Here is a 26,740-nt window from a genome sequence, read left to right on the forward strand (position 1 = left end):
TTTTGGCTTATGTGGAAAGTAAAATTAGATTGCTTCCTTTGGAGCTCTAATCTCCCCGAGCCCCCTGTTTTATTTATACTATCTCTGGGTTTCATGCATTAACGAGAGTATTTAGATTTCTAAGACTGCTTGCTGGAAAGGACTTCTTTCACGTAAATGCCCTTAAAAAGCATGAACAGAACCACCACAGTATTTATGAGATCTTATAACAACCTCTTTGTCTTAAAGCCCATGAACTGTGTGACCCTTTCCCTTTAAAGAAAACCCTTAGGAAGAGAAACATCACTATTGTCACTGCCTGCCCATTAGAAGTTGGATCCAGGTTTCCGAAAGTGCAAAGTTATAGAGGTCTGTCTGTTTAAAATCCAAGGTTACTCGTTTCTTTTCTATGATGGGAGGAAAGACCACATGTTGCCTACACTGGATTTATTAATTCTCTATAAATTCTCTCTGCCCAGCTTGGGTGTAGCAGTGAGCTCATTTATTATTCACACAGCAACAATATAATGAAAACGCAGTCTGGCCTTAAAACTACACCCTCATGGGCCAAGTGCACAGTTTACCCTTCCTAATGCTTCTCTTGTGCTCATGGAGGTTTCTCCCCCTCTGTATTTGGGCGGTGATTTACTTTCCTTTAAAGGCATCTCGACATCTGATTTTATGCAAGAACCAAGCCTTTTGCAAGCCAGTCTACATCACGGCCAGTGTCTTTTTCCAAATGAGGAGAAAGTCACAACCGAACGCTCAGAAGTGGAACGGGGCTCTTGGGTCACTTTCATTGGACACAGCATTTAGGAGGCAAAACACTCAATGGAAACAGTGCCCCAATTGTCAAGCCTCTAGCATGCCTCCCCTGCTGCTTTCTGGAAGCTCTTTGTGCAGCAAGTGCTAAAGCAATATTTAGTTATGGAGTGACCAAGCGCCAAAGAGCAGCTAGAAGCATTTAACGTGAAAGGACATGGTGGGAAGTGACGTCGGGGCTCCTCAGGGGCTGAGGTCTTCCTCTGGACAAAGCCGAACGTGACCCGTGACAGAGCTGGGTGCCACAGTCATTTTTTATATGCCGCGGACCGAAATGCTCTTTGAGAACTGTAACGGCATGGGCATTCTGGTTCTTTTGATGTCCAAATAAATGCAACAGGCCACTGAGCACTAAATCTAGATTTTGAAATGCATTTTATTGATTTTATTTTTTTTTAATTTTTTTTAATATTTATTTATTTATTTTTGAGAGACAGAGTGAGACAAAGTGAGACTGGGGGAGGGGCAGAGAGAGAGGGAGACACAGGATAGGAAACAGGCTCCAGGCTCTGAGCTGTCAGCACAGAGCCTGACGCGGGGCTCGAAACCACAGACTGTGAGATCATGACCTGAGCCGAAGTCGGACACTCAACTGACTGAGCCACCCAGGCGCCCCTGAAATGCATTTTAGAGAGATGCTCATAGACCGCCCTGAAGAGGATGTGATTATGGAAAGGGATCAAGGCATGAGAATTTCTAGACCCAAATGCCTAGCGCTCTTGGTTCCTCCCACAGCTTCACTGGGAGACAAGATGCAATGGCTGATGGAACAAACCACGCACGTGGCAGAACTTGGTTCTGCGACAGGGATGTCGCTTCGAGAGACACCTGACCCACCAAGGGCCTCTGCCTTATTCGAGAAGATTAAACACAGGAAAATGGGAAGAAAATGACAAGGTCTAGGATGAAACACTCTCTTAGCTTTTGGTAGCAAAGCAGGGAAGAGAGTTCTCCTTAACAAGACGCTCTCTGGAAATGTTCCCACGTAGGGGGACAGGGTGAGAACTCTGATTCTCCCTGGCTCAGCATACCCCGACCCTCCCTCCTGTGTTCCACCTGTTCCCTGCCTTCTATCACCACAGCTCAATCTTCTAGAGGTGACTGCGATTTCTAGATGGGAAGGTGGACTGCCTCCTACAGGAAGAGTAAAAAGATTGGCCAAAACGTAGGGAGTCAGCTCGAAATTTATATCAGTGCCTGCATGTCTTGTTTTTGTTGTTGTTGTTTTGCATTGTGTTTTAAAGAATCTTGAGGTCAAGTCATTTTATTAAACTTTTCAAGTGACTCTAGGAAAGAATCAGATAAGGATATCTGGATCATAAAATTTTAGCAAAGACCATTAGAGACAATTCAACCCTACTCCCCATTTCACAGTTCAAGGAACTGAAGTTCAGAGAGGTTACTCAGACGGTTAATGACAGCAAAGTAAATGAGAACCTGGTTAGCTGGGCACATACTACTTTTCTCGTGTTCCTGTTGCTTACATTAGCAAGACAGATTAGAAATTTACTAGGAATTTAGTACTTTCCCAATTTCACAAAGAAACTCACTTCCTTGCTTGAGAAGCAAAACTTGAAATCTGGGTATCTTAAATTTTGGGGGGGGTCCCCTCTCCCTGGCAAGACCATTCTGGGAGATTTAACTATACAGCAGTCTCCCCTCAACCCTTGTGAATGTGTTCCAAGACCTCCCCCCCTCCACTACCAGTGGGTGCCTGAAACCATGGTTAGTACCGAGCCCTATATATATACTATGTTTTTCCTGTACATACATATCTATGATAAAGTTTAATTTATCAATTTGGCATAGTCAGAGATTAACAACAATAACAAAATAGAACAATTATAATGATATAATAAATGCTTTAAATAAATAAAATGCTATAATAAAAGTTATGTGAGTGTGGTCTCCTTCTCTCAGAATATTCCTATTGTACTGTATGCACCCTTCTGAGAATGACGTGAGATGATAAAATGCCTACGTGAAGAGATGTCAGGTGAGGGGAATGTCAGTACGTGACAAGGAGGATCATTTACTTCTGGACTGTGATTGACCATGGGTAACAGAAATCGTGAGAGCAAAACAGTGGATAAATGGGGACAATTGTGTCTGGTTACATGAAGTCCTCCATTTGGACCAATTTGAAGTCATGTGACAAGGTGGTATTTCCAATGAGAGAGAAAGCCAGCACAGCAATGTTCTCGGTGGTACCACGGTCTTTACATCCCCTTAATCATCTGCTCAGGACTTCTGGATCAGCCTGCCATGAAACTGACCACTATACCTGGGTGGCAGGAATTTCCCACCTTCCTAAACCCACATTCCCTCAGCACGGAGGCTACTCTCCTGATCTGGAATGGGAGCCTTCCGAAGTGACTTTCATTCTTCCTGGCCCAATGGATGCTGTTTAGCACCCAGGATTCTGATGAGCTGGAACTGCTGATAAAGTGTCCTAAACATGCCTTCCTATTTTAGGGCTGGGCAACATCAACCATTAGCTGGACAGATGTGAGTTCAAATATCAATGCTGCCTCTTACTAGAGGGATGTCCTTCAACAAGTTAACTAACCTCTCAGACTTCAGATTCCTCCCCTGTAAAATGAGGTCGTAATGAACATCTTATGAGGCTATTGAGAAGATCGGATGAGATTATGGATATAAGGTCCCTAACATGGAGCCAGGGCTCCAGGGCACTTTTGGGTTACCCGCACTTTAGTTCTACAACTATCTTGAAACATGAGCCACTTGATAGCATGCTAAAGGCCATGCAGTCAGTTGGTAGTGCATTTGAAAATAAATAGCTATTCTGACAAATAATTGGTTTAAGCACACTCTGCTTTAAGAAAACCAAATAAAATTTACTCCGATAAATCAGATGTGATTATGGCATTGCCGAAGATTCTTTGCTTCAAGAATGGACCTTCTCTGGAGTCCCTTTAAACAGAGGATTCCTTGGTACTCTACAGATATTACTGGAGTTACATAGAACTTTTAGAGGAGACACATTGTCCTAAGTGAGTCACACCCTGACTCCTTCAACAGGAGCAGCATACCTCTCTAGAAGTGTCTGTCCCTTGACAACTGGGTGGGTGGCACTCTTGAGAAGCAAGTGTACTTCTGATGGCATCTAGCTTTTTCCACAAGGCACCCACACAAGGCTGTTATTTTTTAAGTTTATTTATTTATTTTGAGAGAGAGAGAGAGAGAGAGAGAGCAGGGAAGGGGCAGAGAGAGAGGGAGAGAGAGAGAGAGAGAATCCCAAGCAAGTTCCTATCTGTACAGAGCCTGACACGGGGCTTGATCTCGCGAACTATGAGATCATGACCTGAGCTGAAACCAAGAGTGGGACGCTTAACCGACTGAGCCACTGAGGCACCCCAACATAAGCCTGCTTTTAAAGATGCGTTCAACCAATATTAAGTCTCGGTTTTATCATCAAATCAAATAAACAAATACATTCTTTCCTCTCCCCCACAAATACGGCATTATCCACTCAGCCAGACATCATACCACACACAATATCTGACCTATTCACTGTGATAAGCACATTCACATAGTATGAAATCATTGAAAAAGGAAGGAAAATTACCTTTGTTTGCTTTGGTGTGGGTTCATAAGAAGTTGCTAATGCATTCATAGAAATATATAGTATCTCTAAGCTTTGTGACAAGCTGCAACTGAGTTAGAAGGCCTTGGCATTGACCAAACAAACAAAAAAAAAGACCTTTGTACATTTTTAGGGAGGTGTTACAGTTTGCTCATTCCCCCGGCGTGGGTGGCTCGGCTGGGAGGAGAGACTTCTCATTTTCAAAGTAAGCTCATGAAGTCCTGCCCCTAAGTGCTCAAGGACCTCCAGTTCTGTGTAAGATTTAAAATTCATCTTGACCCTTGTGGGTAGGGATTTTAGATGAATGTTCACTCCTCCACACAGCCCCCGGAGCCATGTATTGAGGGGGAAAATCGTTTAAATTTGGATTATCTTTATATAGCGATGCACAATTCTGAAACATAGTCATACTTCATTGAGTTTATAAATGAAGAAACCAGATGTACCTAGTGCCCTGTCAAACTCTGATTCTCCCTGCTGTTTTTCAGGGTGTGTGTGTGTGTGTGTATAAGAAGGCAACAAAGGAAAGTGAGGTGAAGTCAGAGTTTATCTTCCTGGGGAGATTTCATTTCCTCTAAGTCTATTTTTACTTGTTGGTAGACAAATCATACTGCTAATATATAGGAGTTAGTTGGCTGGTAACGGAGTGTTGCCGTGAGCAACCAGATTTCACAATGCTTCAAATCCCAATATGGGAAATCCTCGGTTCCCTAACCAATGGCTTTGGGTTAGAGTGTGTGTGTGTGTGTGTGTGTGTGTGTGTGTGTGTGTAATTCATGATGACTCAGTGTCTAAGAAGGTACAAATATTGGAGTGAATCTATTTCTGGTTCTTATGTTACCTTTCAGGAATGGACCCGGAAGACCTGGCTAAAATCTTTTCATCATCTCCTGCCAACATTCAGCCATGTCCCATTTTGGAAGGTAAGAAATGGTTTTTAGAGATGATGTAATGGGGTCTAGATAAACCTTAATGTTACTTCAGTTTTCTTTAATTTTTTTAATGTTTATTTATTTTTGAGAGAGAGAGAGACAGAGACAGAGACAGAGACAGAGTGTGTGAGCAGGGGAGGGGCAGAAGAGAGAGGGAGACACAGAATCCGAAGCAGGCTCCAGGCTCTGAGCTGTCAGCACAGAGCCGGACGCGGGGCTCAAACCCACGAACTGCGAGATCATGACCTGAGCCTAAGTCGGACATTTAACCGACTGAGTCACCCAGGCGCCCTGTTACTTGAGTTTTCTGAGTGCTACCACCAATGCATCACTAGCTCCAGCCTAGCCCGTCATACACATTGTGATGGCCGGCCATTAGTGTTTTGATGAACCCATGAGCTCCCTTGAGATTAAGTGAAAAGTACAACAGATTCTGGGGACCACAGAGGAGGGAGAAAACTGCTGGGGTGCAGAGAGGACGCTCCGTAAGAGGAGATGAACATTGAAATGGGCTTTAAAGGATGAACAGGAGTTTACAGATAGAATAGAGGAGGGAAGGCGTTCTCAGTAAGTAACAGAATTATGCAAAGGCAGCTCTACTCCTCAGTAAAAAAAAGTGTAGTTCTCCTCTTTAGGTGAGGACAGAAGCGTTAACTAATCTCGTCTCCGCTGGGCAAAATGTGTAAAAGCTAGGCTCTCAGACAAGCTGAACTTCACATCATTCATGCTTTGAATGCTCACTTGTTGTGTATAGATGGTTATAATTCCAGAAAAGAGACGGTGGCATTCTCCAAGACACTTCTAGGGGGAAAACTACCATATGGAATCTGACACATAATCACCACAGATGGTAATGAGCTGGGTGATAAGACTTGAACAGTGCGTGATAGTCCGATGGGTGATAAGATCGGAACCGCTCTTCAGTTTACTTAAAAGTCAACTCAAATTAGACACTTAGTTTCTTGCTTCCGCCTTGTTCATTCGTTCAGTGGCTGTTAGCTGTGTGCTGACACTTGGCTATGAGCTCAGCCTATAGCAGTAAATGCTGTATATGTAAATGACATAGGTAAATGGCAGCCTTGAACCCTGCCTGCCTTTATGGAGCTTATAATTTAGCTCAAAACTGATCTTCAGAAGGATGCAAAACAGACCTAATTCCATCAGTTGGGAATAAAAGCGACATGTCCAGAAAGTAATCAGAAACACGCATAGTTCTCGATTCCGATCAAGGCACAGAATGGACCAACTCAGATGGCAATTTAACTGATCTGTGAAGCAGAAAAACAAGGCTATTTTAGAGGCTTTTAGACGTGTGGGGGCTCCACTCCCAACCGTAGTCCCTTATTAAGTAGAACTGTCACTTGTAAAAAATTGAGAACATTAAAAAATACACACAGTTTAGCTTTCCAAATGATTGGACTATGAGTAACTCATTTAATTTAAAATTGCCTGTGAGTTCTTGGCAATCACGGGGCATATTTAGAAACCTTCGCAAAGCAAGAAGAATCTAACCTACAAATTGTTTTCAAATATAATAAAATAGCTATGAGCCGTAAATGTAACAATTAATGAGGTTGACCTTAAGTGGTTTTCTGCACATTTGTGTAAATGTTTATTGATTTACACTTTGCAGTCTTTGTGTGTCATACTTGGGAGTCAATTTTTTTTTTTTTTTTTTTTTTTAATCTGGGCTCTCAAACATTCTTGCAGGCCCTGGGCATTCTGCCCGTAATGCCTCATGGATAAAACGGCACTGCACACAAACGCAGAGTGGAAAAGGCCAATGAAATTAAGAAAGGTGTCAGTGTATATGGTTTCCAGATAACTTTAAGCCTTCTTTTCTACTCTGTGCAAAATTCTTGTAGAACCAAAGAGAGAGCCACGCGCTCAAAGGAACAGCAGATGTGCTAGCAATAAAGTACGTGCCTATCTGATGTACGTTCAGAACCACAAACAGGGCTGAGGCCTTTCGAAACAAAGTCTGAGAAAAGGAAAGACAAACAAGGAAGAGGAACTGATTTTTTTAAGCCCCCTGCTATGTTCAGCTCCGGGCCAGATCCTTTCTGTAGACTGTTGTATTCAATTCTCACAAGAACTCTGTGAAGCAGTTGTGATTGTTCCCATTTCACAGATGGAGAAACGAAAACCTGGAGAAGTTGAGTAACTTGCCAAGGGATGGACAGCTATGAAGGAAGAGAGCCAGGGGTCAGTCTAACGCCAAAGACCACGCTCTTGGCACAACACGGATGCTGTCTTGTTTCGTAAAAGGGTGGGGATTATATCATCACCCTTCTTTTTCTAACCCCTGATGTAGTAAGTGGTGCATGTCACGTAACATCGTTGGGATGGGTAGAGAGAGGTTTCTTAGGTGGGTGGAGGCTGCAGGTTGCCAAAGAGCAAAGTTGAAGTGATAGAAGGCAGAATTTTGTCTTTCCTCTCAAATGATTCATTAGTGGATAAAACTCCTGAAGCCCATATTCTGTAGCAACATCAAGGGAATCTTTAACTATGGAAAGTCCCGCATCACAATCAGATGGGAACACAGCCAACCGCCCTCATGGTCACTTCACAGAGTTTCTCAAAATGCAGTCCTGGATCCCCTCTCTCAGAACTAGTGGAGGAGCTCACCCCAGGGCAGATCCCAGGCCCCAGGAATAGAATCTCTGGTGAGGACGGCCTGGAAATCTGCATTTCAACTCACCTTCCCTACCTCTCCAGATGATTCTTATGTTCCCCAAAAGCTCCCTTTAGTAGTTTAGAATAAGCTCCACTGCCCTCCTCTTTTTCTTCTGGAACAGCTTTTAGGGACCATAGCTTAAACTACCAGAAACGTCTAGTGCTAGGCTCACCACCCTTTAAAAGATGTGAAAGTAAAGAGAAAACTTGTAGCGAGTCAGCTACGAGGAGAACTCAAAACAAAGACAAAACAAAAACAAAACCCAAGAAGCCTTCCTGATTCTTGCTGTACTCGGATTAACTCCTGGGGCCTTGGCTTCAGTCAGTACTGTGATTCTCACCCACTGATAAGATTCCTACAGAGAGGTGGATGTTGACAGAGGTTTTTCAAGCAGCTATTATTGCCTAGAAGGTTAAAATTATCTTTTTAGAGCAGCCAAGCCATCTCCACCAGGAGGGAAGAAGGAAGGATGGAAGGATGGAAGGAAGGAAGGGAGGAAGGAAGGAAGGAAGGAAGGGAGGAAGGAAGGAAGGGAGGGAGGAAGGAAGGAAGGGAAGGAGGAAGGAAGGGAGGGAGGAAGGGAGGAAGGAAGGAAGGAAGGAAGGGAGGAAGGAAGGAAGGGAGGAAGGGAGGGAGGAAGGAAGGAAGGAAGGAAGGAAGGAAGGAAGGAAGGGAAAGAAAGGGAGAGAGAAACAGCAGGAGCGAGAGCGAGCAAGAGAGAGAAGGAAGGGGGAGGGAGGGAGAGAGGAGAGGAAGGAAGGAAGGAAGAGAAGGAGAGGAAAGGAAGGAAGAGGTTCTTCCTCCCCAAGTCCATGGGGGTTCACGCCAGTGGCACAGTGGACAGGATGGAGGCAGGCAGTGTAGGGAACCAGAGGCACTAAAATGACTTTCAAGGTGAGGCCAGGATATTCTGTAGAACACGTGGTGTTTGGCAGGGAGAAGCCAGGACCAGTCCATCTGCGTGGCCACGTTACCACTTCAGACCCCCACTGCTCGAAGCTTAGCACTGCAGTCATTGTCTACTCCCCAGTTCTGGTAAGGTCTCCCCACCCCCCATCTGCTTGCACCCCCTATATGAACTGGCAGAGGTCCAATTCAGAAGCTGGCTTCCTCCTACCGGAATCGCCTACTTCTTGCTAAACATAAAATGTCCCACGGATTTTGGAATTAAGCAAACAAAACTCTGAGCTCAAGCGCACACCCCAGCATCAATCCAAGGGAAGGCGTGGTCAAAGTGTCTCCCCTTTAAAAGGATGCAGGGCCAGGGAGCAAGTCAGCAGTGCAGTTACAGCAAATAAAATGGGAAGAGGTCTGAAGGACTTTTCAGACTTGGAGCTAAAAAAGGTTGAGTCTAAAAAAGGAAAACATGTCACCTTCCTGCCAAAATAAACTGTGATGAAAGTTTAGACCCCACCACCTTTCAGCCAAGCATTTCCTGTTTCGGCCTCCCTTGTCCGCCTCAAGCTAGCTCAGATGAGGGAGAGCTATTTTTAAGGTGCAAACAACCAGGAATAAGAATGAGAGAAGCTATTTATTTAGAGTTACACCTTTCAACTGTTCTGTTTTTCCCTCTGGAACTAGAGGCTTGGTTTGGCTTTCCCTTTGAATCTAAAGCTCCTGGGGTAAGAAGGATTTTGAAAGGTCATGGTGAAGTCGCCATGCCTCCAGACAGCGATCATTGTCTTGGAAAAGGCAAGTGCCCACTTCTTGAGGAATTTCTCCTAATATACAGCTACTCGGCTTATGCAACACAGGTGCTCTTGAGCAGTGTTTTTGTTTTAATTTTTTTTTTACTGTTTATTCATTTTTTTGAGAGAGACAGAGAGAGAGAGAGAGACAGAGCACGAGTGGGGGGAGGGGCAGAGAGAGAGGGAGACAGAGAATCTGAAGCAGGCTCCAGGCTCCGAGCCATCAGCAGCGTCTGACACGGCGCTCAAACTCATGAACTGTGAGATCATGACCTGAGCCCCGCCACTTAACTGACTGAGCCACCCAGGCACCCTTCCTGAGCAGTGTTTTGTAATACATTCCTTTTGTATAAAAGGTGACTTGGAAATACACTCTTGGCTTTGTTATTTATGGAATCCAACAGTGATTCTCCCCCCCTTTTTTGTCCAACAGAGCATTCCATTATCATGCAAATAGACATTCCATAATTTACATGGGTTTTAAAATTCTTTGTATTAGATTTTCTTGAGGCAGGGGACATGTATACGTAGTGTTCTTGGAGCCAGCAAGCTCGTTCTGCTATCTAACTGCGTCTTCCCTTATTTCTTATTCCATTAAATCAGTCCATTCTTAATACCAAACCTCAAAGGACCCATTGTAGACCCTTGGAATTTGCCAGTAAAAGAAAGAGAAAAGCCTCCGTTGTACTGTTTACATAAGCGTGGCCTTGGTATTGGCTATCACCCCCATAGTTCACCAACATTATTTTCTTTCCCATGTGTATTTCCACCTGACATTACAGTTTTTTTGTTTGTTTGTTTTGTTTTTTAATTTGGGCTCTACAATGTAAGCATCATGAAGGCTTTGCTCACTTTTTAATTCATCAATGTATCACAAGCATCAAAAATATACTAAATGAAAGGAGCATGTGACTCTTGATCTCGGGGTTGTGAGTTCAAGACCCACATTGGGTATAAAGATTACTTAAAAAAATAAAATCTTAAATACACACACACACACACACACACACACACATGCTAAATACTTAAAACAAATTTCTATTTATCTCAAATTATTGTGGCATTTTGAATTATATAGAGTGCTGAAGAGGTCCTTCCTTCCTTCCTTTTTTTTTTTTTTTTAACATGATGCTTTCCTAAAAATTCTAGCTCTCCTGTTTTTACCCACTGGCTCAAGCATTATCACAGGAATTACTTGAAGGACAAGAGGATGTCTCCTTTCTAAATTCACTAGCATTTCTGTGTTTTGAATGGGTTAATCTGGAAGTTAACAACTCTGTGGGACAAGTAGGTGGGTATGATCTACTTCCAGCTCCTTTGCTCCCTTTACTTCTGGTGGGTTCTTTGTGCAGCCAAGCCAACAGGGTCATGATTCAGCTTTTGGTGAAAGGAGAGTCCTTTCTGCATCGTTGTACTTGTACAAAATTTGGTGGCTTGTACCACTCAAGGAAGAGACAGAAAAGACTGGAAACAATTTGGGTGCAGAGCTTAAGTATAAAAGCAGATCTATCAGAAAGAGAGAAACAACTGAATGATCCAGTATGATTTGGAATGACACATGAACTTATCACGACACAGGAACAAAGTTTAACTGACCAATGAATGGAAAATGGTGCAGAGCTGGTGCCCCAGATCAGGCATTTAGGTCTACTTACTCTTTGGAAGACATACTTCCTTCTTGGCAGTTTCAAGTTCTTGTTTTGGGAACATTTCAATTTCTCTGAGTACAATGGAGACATAAATAAATAGGAAGAAAAATCCAGTTGGTTGCTCACTCACCTTTTTGCTTAAGTGGGGGCCGTTAGCCCCCCCAATGCTTCTCTGCACGGATGACGGTAATTGATACACATCCTGTTCCTGGGTACCATGGCTAGTGGGGACTTGGTAAATCCCCTGATGTTGGTAGGAAGGTGGCACTTGGTAGATTGTGTCTCGAGGGCCGCCATGTGGGTTTGGCGCTTGATAGAGCTTCTGTTGGCCAAAGGTCTGGTGCGTGAGTCCAGAAGTAGGCTGGTCCTGACTGGAGGGGGTCTCCTGAATGGGGCCAATCAGAAGCTTCACCCGGTTGCCGGGGACAATGCCTTGTCGACCATGTAAGGAGCAGAGCCACCACCCTTCCAGTCCTCCTGTGTTCTGTTCTATGACAGTCAGGATATCTCCCTTGCGGAAGGCCAGCTCCTCGGCACACTCCGGGACGTTGTCATATAAGGCCCTTGCCATGAGATTCTAGAAGAAGAGAACAGATGGACATCGTGTTAGAATTCTAGCTCGGTCCTTTTTCACACCTAAATCCCACGCTTTTATGGAGAGGCACACTTCCTGGAAAGGAGAGAAGAATGAACGTGAACAATAGTCTGTAAGGAGAAGAACAGATGGTGCAGACAAAAGACAGATACATACGTACTGCGTCTGCCACCAATGACATCAGACTGCCTCCTCGGAAAAGCCCAGAACACCACAAGAGTTCTTTCCTCTAGCGGTAGCTGCTGTGCCAAGGAATTATGGGCAGCGCCGTTAAAGAGTTCACTACACAAAACATTTTTCTTCCTTTCTTAAAGCCAGCTTACAGAATAAAATATTCCAAGTGCTACAGCGGACGCTTCTCATTTTTTTCCCTTCCTATATTGGAGGCAGAAAGAGTCAAAGAAAAGCCCAAATAACAAGCAGTACGAGTGGCATTTCTATTTGGTGTGAAAATGGAAACAAACGTACAGTTATATATGCCTTGCCAGCGCTTAAAAATTCTTACTCTCAGTTGATCAAGAAGTCCTTGGATACAGGGAGAGTCTACAAGCAAGCGTTTTTGGGGTTTCTTTCCCCCCCATGGAAATCGAGCCTGGTGCATGGTGTGACAGTAGTCTCCATCTCTATATTTGACGGCAGGGAACGATGGCAGAATTTGCCACACGTAGGTGGATGCCATCCCTTTTCTTTTTTGGTCTTTTATTTGTACCTTTCTTGAAGGCCTCTCCTCATGCTGCCACTTTTTCCCCTACTTCTTGAATCTCGCCATTCACAACAGAAACGCTGTGCCTTCCCCTTTCATGGGCCCAAAACACTCTCTCCCTTTGTAAGAAGGCCTGTCTGGCACATTCAGTACTAAGCAGACAGCCAAAGTAGGCATTCAGCAGAGAGCGGGCAGGCAGTACGTGCTGACATTCTTGGAAGCCTTTCAAAGGCTCCGAAGATTTCATTTCTTGGCGTCAGTAATGTTTCGCAGTACGATGGCAGACATCGCCACATGCCTGCTCCTTCCCAGCACAGAGAGGAGTCGGGATGCTATAAATTCATCGCGAGCACTTGGAAAACTAAAAGTGATCTCTCTGGTGCTTCCCTAAAGTGTCTGGATGCACTTGAGTCACTGCAGTGGTGATCCTTTGTGGGAGGAGGGACAGCCTATCAGGCGGATCATGTTTGGGACTTTACATATTCGTGGAATTTTTGGCAGTTGTTGTTTGGATTTCTGCCCCCTGTTTGCTTCTCTAGAAACATGGACTTGATCTTTCAGCCTCGTGCTTTTCATTCCTTTAGAACTGACATACATTAATCATCTCCCCCCGTACTATGCCTCATAACCACAGGCTTGTGCTGTATGCTGGTCCTCTCCTCTGGGGGCAGGGGGGCTGCGTTATGTAAGGCACCTCCCCTCTGGTCAGTACCTGGGAAGGGGTCCTACTCTTGCTGTTAATCCTCTTAGTGCAACTATTTAACCTAAGAAAAGGAGATCAAGCCATACCCAGGAAGCTTGATGATGCTTTTTAAGAATAAGGTTGCAGGGGCGCCTGGGTGGCTCAGTTGGCTAAGCGTCCGACTTTGGCTCAGGTCATGATCTCATGGTTTGTCGGTTTGAGCCCCACATTGCGCTTGCTGCTGTCAGCACAGAGCTTCTGTCCCCCTCTCTCTCTGGCCCTCTCCCACTCTCAAAAATAAATAAACATTAAAAAGAAAAAAGAAGAAGGTTGAAGTTCTTGTTCTTGGATCAGTTTTGAGATCCAAGAAGTCTGTGGTGTGGACAGGTGAGTGGTCAGGGAAGCTCAAGGGAAACTGGGGGGGGGTTTGTGTTCTAGGTGAAGGTTTTAGAATTTATACGCTAGGAAACTTGGGATTTTTTCTAACAATTAGAAGTCCACATACATAGAGATAGAATCATGCAGCATTTTATCCTGGCTTGAGGAACCATTTAAGGATGTGTCATAATCCCCAAATCTCTGTTTCTCTTCTTCCATCTTTGGGTGTTCTGTAACTTAGAAGAAAAGTCATAGAGTTACGGATGAAAGATTCTGGTCCTTTGTACCAAAATGATCTGAAGGAGATCACTCCACCAGAGTTATATGGTGATTATAGGGTAGGAAGAGAGCCGAGCGCTCTCATCTCTGTCCCTTGCTCTGGGGACCATGCAATGATTGGGGATGGCTGGTACGAAAGCCCCAAGATGAAATCAGAAGTGATAGAGGTAGGACCAGTTCTGTGGGAGCTGAGGGTAGATAGCTGTATGATTCTAGCGGCTACAAAGAAGGGAAAGAAGAGAAACAGAAAACTGTCTCTACTGTATTCTGTAGAAAGGCAAAGGACTACAGACCTAATCAGCATAAATAAGCTCAAGGCATGTGGAGCTGGGTCACTGCCATGGGACTCCATGAAGCACTGAAGTGGAGCACTGGACCGTGCTTGATTAGAAGCAGATAGAAATCCCCGTGTGAGAGCCGTTCTGGATGTTCTTTGTCTCTTATCCCAGTGACTTTCCCACCACCTGGTAAGCACCATGCTAATGTTTCAGATGTGCCTCAAGAACAGTTTCTCTGGGGCAACTTTCGGAGACTGTTGTCTTCGCCAACACAGGCACCATGGGTGAGTTCTCCTGACTCTTTGTCCGTGATTCCCCAGCAGGCCTCCTGCTGCCCACACAGATGAGGATTTAGGAAGAAAGCTTGGCATGACCATTGATGACATGCACCCCAGTGCTAGCCTGACATCTCACACACAGATATTCTCAGCCTTGGCTGAACAGGAGTGAGTTGCTTAATCTCTATACAAGCTATAGAGAGAGAATCAGTGTCTACACCCATCACTCTCCCAGACAGAAGGTTACATACAGTTCCAGAGACCTTTAGCAATGACCTGAACCCAGTGTCCCTGTTTTATAGATAAAAAAAACAGGTCCGGGAGGCCAGTTTATCATTTGCCCAAAGCCACAATATTGGTGTCAGAGATGGGAATGGAACTATGGTCTCTTGGCTCAATTCTCTTTCCAGAACTCTTAAGCCGCCTTAGCTCAACTACACGCTGTCCTCCGAACTGGGCTCAATTCCATCGTATAGTGAGTTCTGAAGATGACAATTCTTGTCATGTCTATAGAATAAATAGATCATTTCCCTTTGTGCCCTAACTTCCTCATGTATAAAATGAGAGTGAGGGTAACACTACCCATCTCACCGGTTTGCTATGAGGATTAAAGAAGTGAACCCAAGTCAAATACCTTAACACCGCTGGAGACTTAGGAAGCCGTTATGACAACTTATTTAATTTGCTGGGTGGCACTTTGGTCTTGGCCTCTCTGCCCACTTGGCCTCCTGTCATCAAGGGTTGAGTTCTGCTCTAATGATGCTATTATATATATATTTATACATAGCCGATCTTTCTCTTGTTCAGTTATATATCAGGAGAACTGTATCTGTCAGTATTTCTCTGAATTAATAATGAATTGTGGACACTTGCAGCCTCTTCTGGAACATTTGCCTGTAAACAGCAATAATGAAACTATTGGTTGCCCTCAAGAGACAGAGACAAAATGTTATTATTATTACTACTACCCTGATTATTATTACTGAATGAATTATAGCTACATCTCTTTAGATTCCAACAGGGTACAATCCATCAGAGAGTGGGGGGGGAAATGGGTGAGGAGCTTGGCTTTTGAAAATACTTGGCATTTTGGGGTCAAGAGTTCATTCGAGAAGATAACAGCAAAATGAACGTCATCCAGAACACAAACCATCTCATGCAAAAGTGCACAGAGTTGATGGCAGATAAAGAGTTAATTCCTCTGCCTAGGAGAAGGTGGACAGACCGCCTCCTTCTGTGTGGGAGGTGTGATTCCTTAAGGCCACAAAGTCAGAAGAGTGATTATCTGAATATCTTAGAAAAACCCAGAAGAAGCAGTTTGTCTATTGAAGATCTCCTCTTTCTCCCACCCGCCCCAGGATATTTATCTCCCAGGCAGGAAAGGTCAACACAGAAACAAACCCAGGAGAGATAAGAGAGCTATGTCATTCTATAGCCCGTTGGATGGTTAGCCTCCGCAGGGTGGCAGTTAGAAATGCAGCTAGGGCTTGGCAAAGTGCCAGAGCACTTGGGGCACTGAAGTTGAAAGCCAGAGGAACTTCAAAAGATTACACTCCAGCTCCTTCACCTTACAAATGAGAGAAATGAGGTTTGAGGAGTTGATGATTTGCCAAGACACCTGGCAAGAAGGTCATACAGGTGGGGCAAGAATTTAGGTCTCTTGTCTCCAGCTCCAGAATTGGGACAGTATTTAACAAAGTCATATGCGCATGCTACCAAAACTGTGGTTCTCATTAGGATTAGAAATCAGCATTGAGAGTTATAAATCCCATTTGAGGGAACCCTAATTGTAACAGCCTCTAGCACTGACCCCCACCCCAATCCTTCTTGAAACTCTCTTTTGGCTTCCATGCTTTCATGATTTCCATGAACTTCACTTCCTGGTTTCTTCTCCACTGTTGTTCTCATAACCACTCATCTTCCTTGTTCTTCACAGGCTAATCATGTTGCAAAGGGATCCCCCCTGTGTTCTTTGCTCTTCTTTACATGCTCGCTCTCTACAGAGAATCTCATCCAGACCAATGGCATCTGAACACACAGATAACAGATCCATAGCTCCAGCCTAGATAGTTCTTCTGCACTCCATTTCCGTATTTCCAACCGGCTAATGGGTATCTTCACCTCTAATGCAACAGGTGCAAAAACCCCTTTCTCCTGCTTTATCTCTCTTAGTTAACAGCACAGACACAGCTGCCCAAGGTAGGAAGAAGCCTCAGAGGTTTGCTGAGTCTCTTCACAATCTGGAACCCAACCAGCTTCGACCCCGCCTTTCGCCTCACTGCCTCTCCTAGTTCAGGCCCCTCAACAACCTTTTATTGGGAGTACACAACTGCTTCCCAATTGGTTCTCCTCCATTCACCCTCTTCCCCCTCAAAATCCATCCTCCATGTACCCAGAGGAGTTGTCTTTCCAAACCTATCCAGTTGCTTCCCTTTCCAGTTCTCCGTAATAGTATTTCTTACAGTATGACTTGTATTATCTCATTCACGATTGTCAACTCCTTAAGTTCAGAGAGGCTGCCCTATTTTTTTTTTTTTTTTTTTTTTTTTTTAGCATTTCCAGAACTTCATTCCAGTGTCTGAAGCAAAATGCACATCATTAAATGTTCGCTAACCTAAAATGGGCTCCGGACTCTGTATTCCTGGTTCTCCTGGGTGAAATTGTTTTCTAGAGAACTGAGGAGGATATTTGGTTAAAACTTTATACGGACTTGGGAAGATGAACTAACGAAGCCTGAAAGATAAATAGCATGTCCAGACGTCACAGCCAGAGAACGTGGGAGATGGCAAGAAGGATAGTGCCTGCCCCTCCCTATTAAACAGGATAATGACGTAGACAGAGAGCTTGAATCTAGTGTCCACAACCACTGAGCAAACAGGAAGGCCAGGAGGAACTGACCATTAAATGATTAAATATAGTCATCTCTGGAAGAGCTTTTTCTTCCTTCAGTGCAGCGACCTCCATCTGGCAGCAGGTGACTGAACACCATTCATACTTTGCCAGGACGTTGGGTTCTGCTGTTCCTGGTTCCCAAACTATGTCTAAGGAGTGGGAATAAAATACTGGGCAACTAGCTAGTCACTGGGCACAGAGAGCTCTAAGTCATGTGACAGCTTCTACACCATCCCCCACTCTCCCCTGCCTTTTTTTTTTTTTTTTCCATTGCTATCAAAATGTCAAGAAAGCTTATTACTCCTACTGCCAGGGAAATGATCTGCTATTCCAAATACAGAGAGGTGTGACTTATAATTTCCATGACCATTCATGCTGTTCTTTGAAGAGAAATGCGACACAATGGCTGACGTGTCACCCCACTAGGACTGATAGCATCATCAATGGCCCAACTTCCTCTTATTATTTTTACTTCATTCTATATTTATCATGTAGGAGTTCCTGCCAAAGACCTTGGGGCGGCCACATGCTCAACAACATGCCTTTCCTGTACCCAAGTTCCCAAGCTTTAGCCCTGGACTCTGGTAGGGTGCATGCGTGCTCGTGTGCATGCATGAACACACACACACACACACACACACACACTGGACAGATTCTGAAAAACAGACACAGTAAAGAAGGAAATGGTCATTGTCAAGGAAATCAGTCCTAAAGGAAGTAGCTAAGGAATGAGCATCATCACGGTCAGTCTCAGGACACACTGGGGAAGAGAAAGAAAGGCTCATGTGCTTTTGTGCCTGCTGACAAAAATCAGCTGAGGGCGATCAAACTGCTTCGGCTTTCCCCCATCGTCACGTTTGGGATATAGGGAAATGTGGGATTTCCTCAAAGCAGGTAATAGTCAGCCAACGTGGATATCTATCTACAAGTGTCTGGATTTCAATTCTTGGAATACTTGGTTTACACCTGGGTTTTTTTCATTGGATGATCTGGACTGTTGAATGTTTGGAGTTGAATTCTCTGGAGGCTGTTAATTAACGTAGCAGACATAAGACTTTCAAGTTGAGGCATTAGAAGATATGATACATATCACTTCTGGGGTTTATTTCTCAGCAATATGTGTCGACTGCAGTCTGACATGGTGTTTGTTATGGGATTTGAACCACCCACGGCAACGCAGCAGCAGAATTTCCCTAGTTATGCTTCTGATACGTGGTGTGGGGTGACGAACATATGCCACAAAGGTCCCTCTGGCACCAAGACCACATTTCATCCAATGATATTGATTTTCTGGAAAGTGCTTCTAAACCCCTATGGTGGTCACAAAGCTCCATGAGTGTCTTGAGCTTTCTGAACATTCATGTCATTTACTCTGCCCCAAGTCCTCACATTTTCTTGGATTTTCTAGCCTTGTGAACTCTACACATAGCATTCTCTTTTAAGCATTTCTGAATGGAACATGCTTGAAGAAATCTGACATTAGATACCTGTCTCCCAAAGGTACTCTTTGACATACAGCAGCCCTGACAGGCACCTTGGGGCTGCACCCTGTGTGTGGTCACCCCAAGGCACCCAGATTTGGGAATCTTAACGTCTCTTCCTTCCATTATTGGTCTATTCCCATTTGATGAAGCATCATTTAGAACCCGTATTATTTTGGTGGTTCACATACCAGAGTGATACCAATTGACGATTGGTGAGAGAAAATGTGAGCTTCTTTGGCAATTTGGATATTTGGATCTCAGAAAGAACTTTCCATCTGACCAGATTTGGTCACATCATAGGGACAGCATAGCTGTGATTTTAAATCAGTGTTTCTTCAGATGCTAGTTTCTCTTCCTTCCCTGCACTAGAATGAATGCTACCTATTTTCCCTTGATTTAAGGTTGATATAGGAGAGAAACATCCATAGGATAGGATTTGTTTATCATGAAGCCAACAAAAGCCTGGAGAAAATCCTTTGTTTCATCTAAGAAAAATTACAAATGGGTTGTTAGGGAGGCATGCATGTGTGTGTGTGTGTGTGTGTGTGAGAGAGAGAGAGAGAGAGAGAGCACGCGAGAGAAACTTCATAGTCAACTTCTATTATTTCTTGGCCAACTGTGGGGGATGAATTTGAATCCTCACAGTTATTTGAGAAAAATAGTGAGAAAGGAGCATTTCCTCACAACTCTGATGATCATAAATAGTACATGTGTCTTCAGGAGCTCAATTTTCCATCCTCTGTGGTCTTTGAGATTTTTTTAAAGCAACTCCAGAGGGTCTTAAAGAAAGTGGAAGGGAACCTTCTATGTCTTAGAACCAGAAGTCACCCATAGCTTGACCAGAACCAATTAAACTAGAATTTTAGACTAATAAGATTCTAGAGATCATTCTAGAATCTTGTTTTACAGCCCTGGGGGTCACCTATGATATTAGCAGCAGAGCCAGAACTAGCATCTGGTTCCCCTCTTAATCTAGGATTTTTTCCACTGGACCAGGATGTGCTTCCCGAGAACCTTCTCCATCTTAGAATTTAGTACTGTTGCTATTAAGCCTTGGAATTTATACGCATTTGTCCCAGGTTGCCTGGTTTTGATAGATTTAAGTATAGTATATTGGCAAAGGATCAAAAACATGGGGCAGGCGCAAACTCTTTTCAGGGTTCTGTCCCTAGATAAATCTGACAGGCGCCATATAATGATGAAGGCCTGACACCCACTCACCCAAAACATAGGTTTTATTAACAATAAAACAACCATCTGGACTTCAGCCAACATTACAGTGTTGGCACGAGATCACATCTATCTGCCTGTCTAGACAAATCCATTCAACATCCAGGTACTTGGGGGGAAGTGAAATGAGAATTAAGTTATAAAGGAGTAGGAGACGCCAGTCCACTATATTACCACTGTTATAATACCACTATTATATTAGTTGTTTATTTCCCCAAACAGGATCATTTCTTAAAAGTCAAAGCGCAAAAGCTATCACATCCAATAAATTATTTGAAAGAAGGGAAAGGTCTTACCATTTTTTACATTCCCACATATCTTCTGGCACCAAGGGATGCAGCTCTCAAGGTATGATATCTAAACCCACCAATACAAATATATACACATTCTGTCAACTCTGGTCTGTCTCCCAGCTAGAACCCAGCTGACACCTCGGATGCCCCTCTCAAATCTTTTAGATGTCACCTCACCTAGGTCAGCTGCCTGAATGCTATCATCCCACTTTACGTGTGAGGTCCTCAAAGAGTTTTTAAAAATGGATCAGTATACTTGGCTGAAAGGGTATCTACAACCATATGCTGTCAGCATTGCACCTGCAAAGAGGTCTCCAGAAAGAACCTTCAGATGCTGTAGCTTCTCAGCTAGAACAGAGAGGAAAGATGGCAGGAGCAAATGGAACAGAAGAAAACCTCTAAATGAAATTCAGCGGCTAGGTATATAGACAAACACCTACATGTATGTATTATTTACCAGTTTATTAGAATAAGAGAGCTTTCTTCAAGGTTCAGTGCTAAATGCATGTTTATTATTATATATATGTCAACATAAAATTATACATATGCATTATATACACACACACACACACAGCAGAGGAAGTCTTCAGAGAACTAAAGTTGTCTTAGAGACAGTCTGATGGCTTTATATATGGCCCGAGTGAGACCCCGTGCTTCTTAGTATTTGATGGTATTCTCATGAACAGATTGGGGCTACGAATTTAAGAGGAAGCTCCCTCTTGCTTAGGACCTCTTACACGAAGCGCAACCCCAATCATGGTAAAATTATGGCAAACAGTTCTGGGGCTGTCTTTTTGTGCTTCTGTCACATAAAACCAGTAGGGCAATTATTTTTAAGCAGAAGGGAGTAGGGGAGATTAGACTGGTGATTCCTAACTAGGGGGATTTGGGGATCTGGCAATGTTTGGCGACATTTTTGGTTGTCACAATGTGTGTGTGTGGCTGGTAACCGGTGGGTAGAGGCCAGATGCTGTTAGACATCCTGCAATGCACAGGGCAGTCTCCCATAACAAAAAAATGATTGAGCTGTAAAAGTCAACAGTGCTGAATGGAGAGCCCTGGATAGAGGAAGGGACACTCACTGAACTGAAGGAATCTAGTCTCAGGCCTCATGCTGTAAGATCAATGGCAAGGAAATCACACCTTTTGTGCTTCTGTCTCCCCACCTGCAAAGTGGGGATAATGAACATATTCTTGATATTATGAGAGGTCACGGAGTCATATACGCCAAGCGCTCTGATTTCTTCAGAAGAAAGGCTCTGTCTAAAATCAAAGCACAGGTATTATCACTGCATTATTATGAGCTCATGAAATTGTGTCTCCAGAACTGTAGTCCTCCCTCCCAGAAAAAAAAAAAAAAAAAAAAAGATTCCTCCGGGAAAAGAAAACAAACCAGAAATGATCTCATCATGATTACACCTGCCACACCAAAAAGCAGACATAGTTCAGAGAAACTAAATTCTTTCCCTGCAGCAAGGAAGTAAGCTGCGTCTGTAATTAAGATCTTAATAAGGGAGGTGGGAAGATTGATGCAGACACTGCAGGCTGTAAGGCACAGAGCTACCCTGCCAGGTTTAAAGCAAGAACAATTGAAATACAACACCCCTCACTGCTTAATGCTCCCAGCTGTTCTCAGTACAAGTCCATATTTCAAAAAGGGTTTTCCTTCATTTCTAGAGATGCCTGTTTCTGCAAGGAAAGAGAAAAGAACCAACCAGTTATTTATAAGTAAATATTATTGATGACTCTCTGTGAAAAAAATGTGTCTGAATTCACTCTAAAAAAAAAGCACCTCTTAGATAATTTCCTGTCAAAGGGCTGACATAAGGGAAAAGGGATAATGCCTTCAACAGTTGATTGATCTCTGGAACAGCCCATGTTGACTGTCTCGAGTGACCATGTGTTCCTGAACTTTCTAAGACAGTCCCAGTTTCAAATATCTTTCCCATTGTCAGACCGTATGTCCCACGGTTGGGTGTGTGAAACATGGATGCATATCCGCAGAAATTATATATATTTTAAACTAAAAATAAAAGATAGGCGTGCAAGTATATACCTTGCTAATGGGTCTGCCTTGGTTGAGTTTAGGATTTGGGAGGAAAAAAAAGGTGCCGATAAGAGGCTTTGATTCAGTCAATGGACATCTTCTGTAATTGACAAGCTGATCTTTATAAGGAAATGAGATATATTCCAAGGCCATCTGGGCCTCTGTGAGATTGTCTAGAAATCTGGCTTCCCAGCGAGTAGGGTTAAGAGAAGGAATGCCGTTGGGCTAACTGTATTCTTTTTGCTCCTTCCCCTGACTCCCATTTAAAGTCACGCTCGGGGCGCCTGGGTGGCTCAGTCGGTTGAGCGTCCGACTTCGGTTCAGGTCATGATCTTGCGGTTTGTGAGTCTGAGCCCCGCTTCGGACTCTGTGCTGACAGCTCAGAGCTTGGAACCTGCTTCAGATTCTGTGTCCCCTCTCTCTCTCTGCCCCTCCCCTGCTCACGCTCTGTCTCTGTCTCAAAAATAAATAAAAAACATTAAAAAAAATAAAGTCACGCTCAACACACTTAGCTGTGAGTGCAGAAGGCTGGAGAATCGGAGAAGAGCACGTAAGTTCTAGCCCAGAGGGGCACTCAAGGAAGAGAGGACTTCAAAATTTTGCTGTGCCAATGCCGTTGTCATTGGTAATGCAGTACTGATGGTCCACTATAGTCCATTTCTTGCCAAGCTTGGACCCATAACACAAACAAGTAGTAACCAAAAAACAAAAACAAAAAATCATCACTGACGTTTCCTGATAGACACTAAAGATTCTGAACTCCGAGAAGGCTGGAGTGTTTAGAAGTCTACTACACTGGCTTCCCAGTGTGCTGGTCTTGCTTGTTATGGTGATTTGGGGGTCAGGTGGGGGGTTGAATTCCAGCTCATTCTTTTGGTAGAGTGCATGGCTGGGCAACAGAGAAGACTAGATGAGCCCTGAGTTAGCCACATCCCCTGTGGGAGTGAGGTGCTAAGTTAAGAATAACGGACTGACTACCACAAATCAATGAGAATAAGGCTAATTCATATAAGAGCATAAGGTTTCCACGTAACTAAAAAAAAAAAATCAGAAAAATATTAAGGGCACATCATTGTGTCTAAATACATATTGCTTTAATAAATAGAAAGATCTGGTTTAAATCTTAACCTTATATACTTTTTGGTTGCCGCAACTTTCTGTCTAGCTTCACAAATAATCCCCCTTCAAACACACACACACACACACACACACACACGAATAAAGAAAGGAATTAAACTCAAATTCAGAAGATCGTATCAAACATTTTTGTGCAATGCTTGCGCTTTTACGTATTCACAGTTGCTCAATCCTTATTTCTGGTAAGCATAGGCATCAACATGTCATTAAGGAACATTTCTGGTAACGTAACTATTACCTTGACATGTTAGAAATATCAGGAGGAATTTTCATTTTGCAACACACACACCATGATTTACGAAGAGATACGACATCTCCAAAGCAAGGCTGAGTCTTTGGAATGAGGGTCCTGAACTGTCTATTTAAACACCATTTAGCACCATTAATGGTTAGGGAGGAGGTTGGGAGGAAAGAGATGAGCTCTTCTTTAAGAATAAACTGGTATTTAGTAGCCCATGACAGGGTCCAGGCGGATGTGTTGGAATGCACGTTACTGGCGATTTTAGTATCTCCACGGTCAGCTGCCCCAGTGCCAACTTCAGGTATGAAAAGTCACTGTCACACATTATCGCAACTCACGCCTCTTCCATTTCCCTCGGAGTATATGTCTCAGTTCACCTCAATCTCATTGTCTACTAAAACTACCTTCTAAAAGAATCACTCTTCCCAGTGGATGGTAGACAAAGTTCACCACCAAGGCCATTTATCTTAAAACGAAGATTCTTCAGGAAGATAGTCTTGCAGCCAGGCCATAATGTTCCCCAGGCGTGCCTCGTCCTCATTAACCAGTAAGAATGACCGCGGGGAGATGACTGGAATGCTCTAAGTAAATACGACGGAGCGGATGCCATTGATGGAGTATGAACAGAGGGTTTTTTGGGGGGAGGGGAGGGGAGTCCCCTTCCATGCCCATATTCTTTGCAATCATCCATCACCTAGGAAACCAGCAGCTTTCTCCTGCACTTTAAGTGGGAAATACAGTACTTCTTCCCAATGGCCCTTCTTTTTTTTTTTTTTTTCAACGTTTATTCATTTTTGGGACAGAGAGAGAGCATGAACGGGGGAGGGGCAGAGAGAGAGGGAGACACAGAATCGGAAACAGGCTCCAGGCTCTGAGCCATCAGCCCAGAGCCCGACGCGGGGCTCGAACTCCCGGACCGCGAGATCGTGACCTGGCTGAAGTCGGACGCTTAACCGACTGCGCCACCCAGGTGCCCCTGGCCCTTCTTTATCTTGGCAAAGAGGCTTGGTAATTAAGTCTATATGTTCCTGCGGGGTAATGCCAGGGGCCCAGTGGTTGGCATTTCAAACCAATTTGTTTACGTTTCTTTCTAACCCTAAAATGATCCCAAAACAGATCACCAAGGCCTCTTACTTTACATCTACATCACTAAGTGGCTGCAGTGGGATGAAGGATATAGTTTCCCCTGAACTTCTGTGTCCCTCCAATCACCTCCTTCACATTCTACTGTTGATTTTGTGCACTGATAACTTTCTCTTGTCCTGTGATATTTTTGGTATGGATAAGCAATTCTAGTAAATGCTTCCTCTTAAAATTTATCTATATAATGTTTCTATACCTATATATTACATATGTCTTATAATGCATATTATAATAGCTGCCATTTTCAAGTGCCTATGGGCTAAAAACTAATGATTTCCATATATCATATCCTTACCGCTATCTAGTAAGATGCGTATTATTACTCCCATTTTATAAACAAGGAAACAGAGGCCTGAAGTAGCAAAAGTGGGATTTGCAGCAAAACCGGGGTTCTTTCCATTAAGACTTTTTTTTTTTTAATGTTTATTTTTGAGACAGCACAAGCACGGGAGGGGCAGGGCGAGGGAGACAGAGCATCTGAAGCAGACTCTGTGCTGACAGCAGTGAGCCTGACGTGGGGCTTGAACTTGTGATCTCATGACCCGAACCAAAGTCAGACGCTCAACCGACTGAGCCACTCAGATGCCCTACATGAAGACTCTTTTTAATGGCTCTTTGTATAAGTTTGTTAGGTCACTCAACATTCAGTTCAATGTTTCTAGAGTATTGACTATGAGCAAGGTCCTGTGATCTCAGGAATATCAATCTCATGAATAACAATGACGATACCAAGTCATTAATTAATTAATGTGCAAGCAGGCACATAAGTATGCTGGTAAATCCCTGTGGCTGGCATCTGTATTTCATGTAACATCTCCAGGCCCATGGAGCACTAAACAATGCTCAACCACCTTTACCTAGTAACTGGGGTTTTGACATAGTCTGTCACCGAGTCTTGAGTCCACACTATCCTTTCAACATCCATCAGTGCAAAGATAGCTGAGGCTGACTAGCACTGTCTACTTACTACACGCCAGGAGCCATGGTAGGTCCTTTACATCCATGTATTATCTTACTTAGGCCTTAGAACAATAGTATGAGACAGTTACTCTCCCTGTTTTACAGATAAGAAAGCTGAGGCTCAGAGAGGTTAATTTGCCAGAGGCTATATAGAGCAATGAGTCACAAGAAACAGAACTGCCTTTCTCCAAAGCCCACATTCTATCTTGTATCTACCACAAGAACATATAAGATCAAGGCTGTGCCCCCTCCAGGCTGTAAGAGATCCTAGATCACACTTTTTATTCAAGGACTTACTTGTCTAACAGTCTCTCTCTACCCACAAATAAAGGGTGGGTCTCTCATTTTCAGTGGGGCTTACCGAAAACTAGACAGCCCCGGCGGGCAATCTATGGGAGTTAACAGCTATCGTTTAGATAACGATTTGATTAAAAGGGGTTAATAAGTAAGGACGTGCTAACAGAGCAGGGCAGAGGTGGAAAACATAAAGCCTGTTGTAAGGATTATAGGACAGTCAAGGAGACGAAGGTGTAGGCTTTTGATGGTTTTACAGAGTGGATGGATGAGGAGACCCGGCTTGTGGGAAGTGACAGACTAACCAAGTCAGGTAGGCGCAAAGAGACAGGGACAAACGAATGGGAGCAGCAAGAGACCAAGATTTCCCATGGCAGAGTCAAAAGAGAGGAGAGAGGTAGGGGGTACAGGGTGTGCTTAAGATCATCATGTCTACGTGGGTTGGGGAGGCGAGCCATACACAAGTCTGGTG

The 26,740-nt window shown here is 43.7% G+C and overlaps 1 protein-coding gene across 4 annotated transcripts in view; it reads right to left on the reverse strand.

Moving 5' to 3' along the window:
- Window positions 1-26,740, reverse strand: part of NEDD9 (neural precursor cell expressed, developmentally down-regulated 9) — a 183,530-nt gene that overhangs the window by 16,577 nt on the left and 140,213 nt on the right. For all 4 annotated transcript variants that reach the window (XM_053223160.1, XM_027040291.2, XM_053223161.1 and 1 more), the window contains one exon: window positions 11,485-11,931. In XM_053223160.1, the coding sequence (XP_053079135.1) occupies window positions 11,485-11,931 (447 nt within the window). The remainder of the gene's footprint in view (window positions 1-11,484; window positions 11,932-26,740) is intronic.

The sequence above is a fragment of the Acinonyx jubatus genome, chromosome B2 (genome assembly GCF_027475565.1).
Source record: "Acinonyx jubatus isolate Ajub_Pintada_27869175 chromosome B2, VMU_Ajub_asm_v1.0, whole genome shotgun sequence".
In the NCBI taxonomy this organism is placed as follows: domain Eukaryota; kingdom Metazoa; phylum Chordata; class Mammalia; order Carnivora; family Felidae; genus Acinonyx; species Acinonyx jubatus.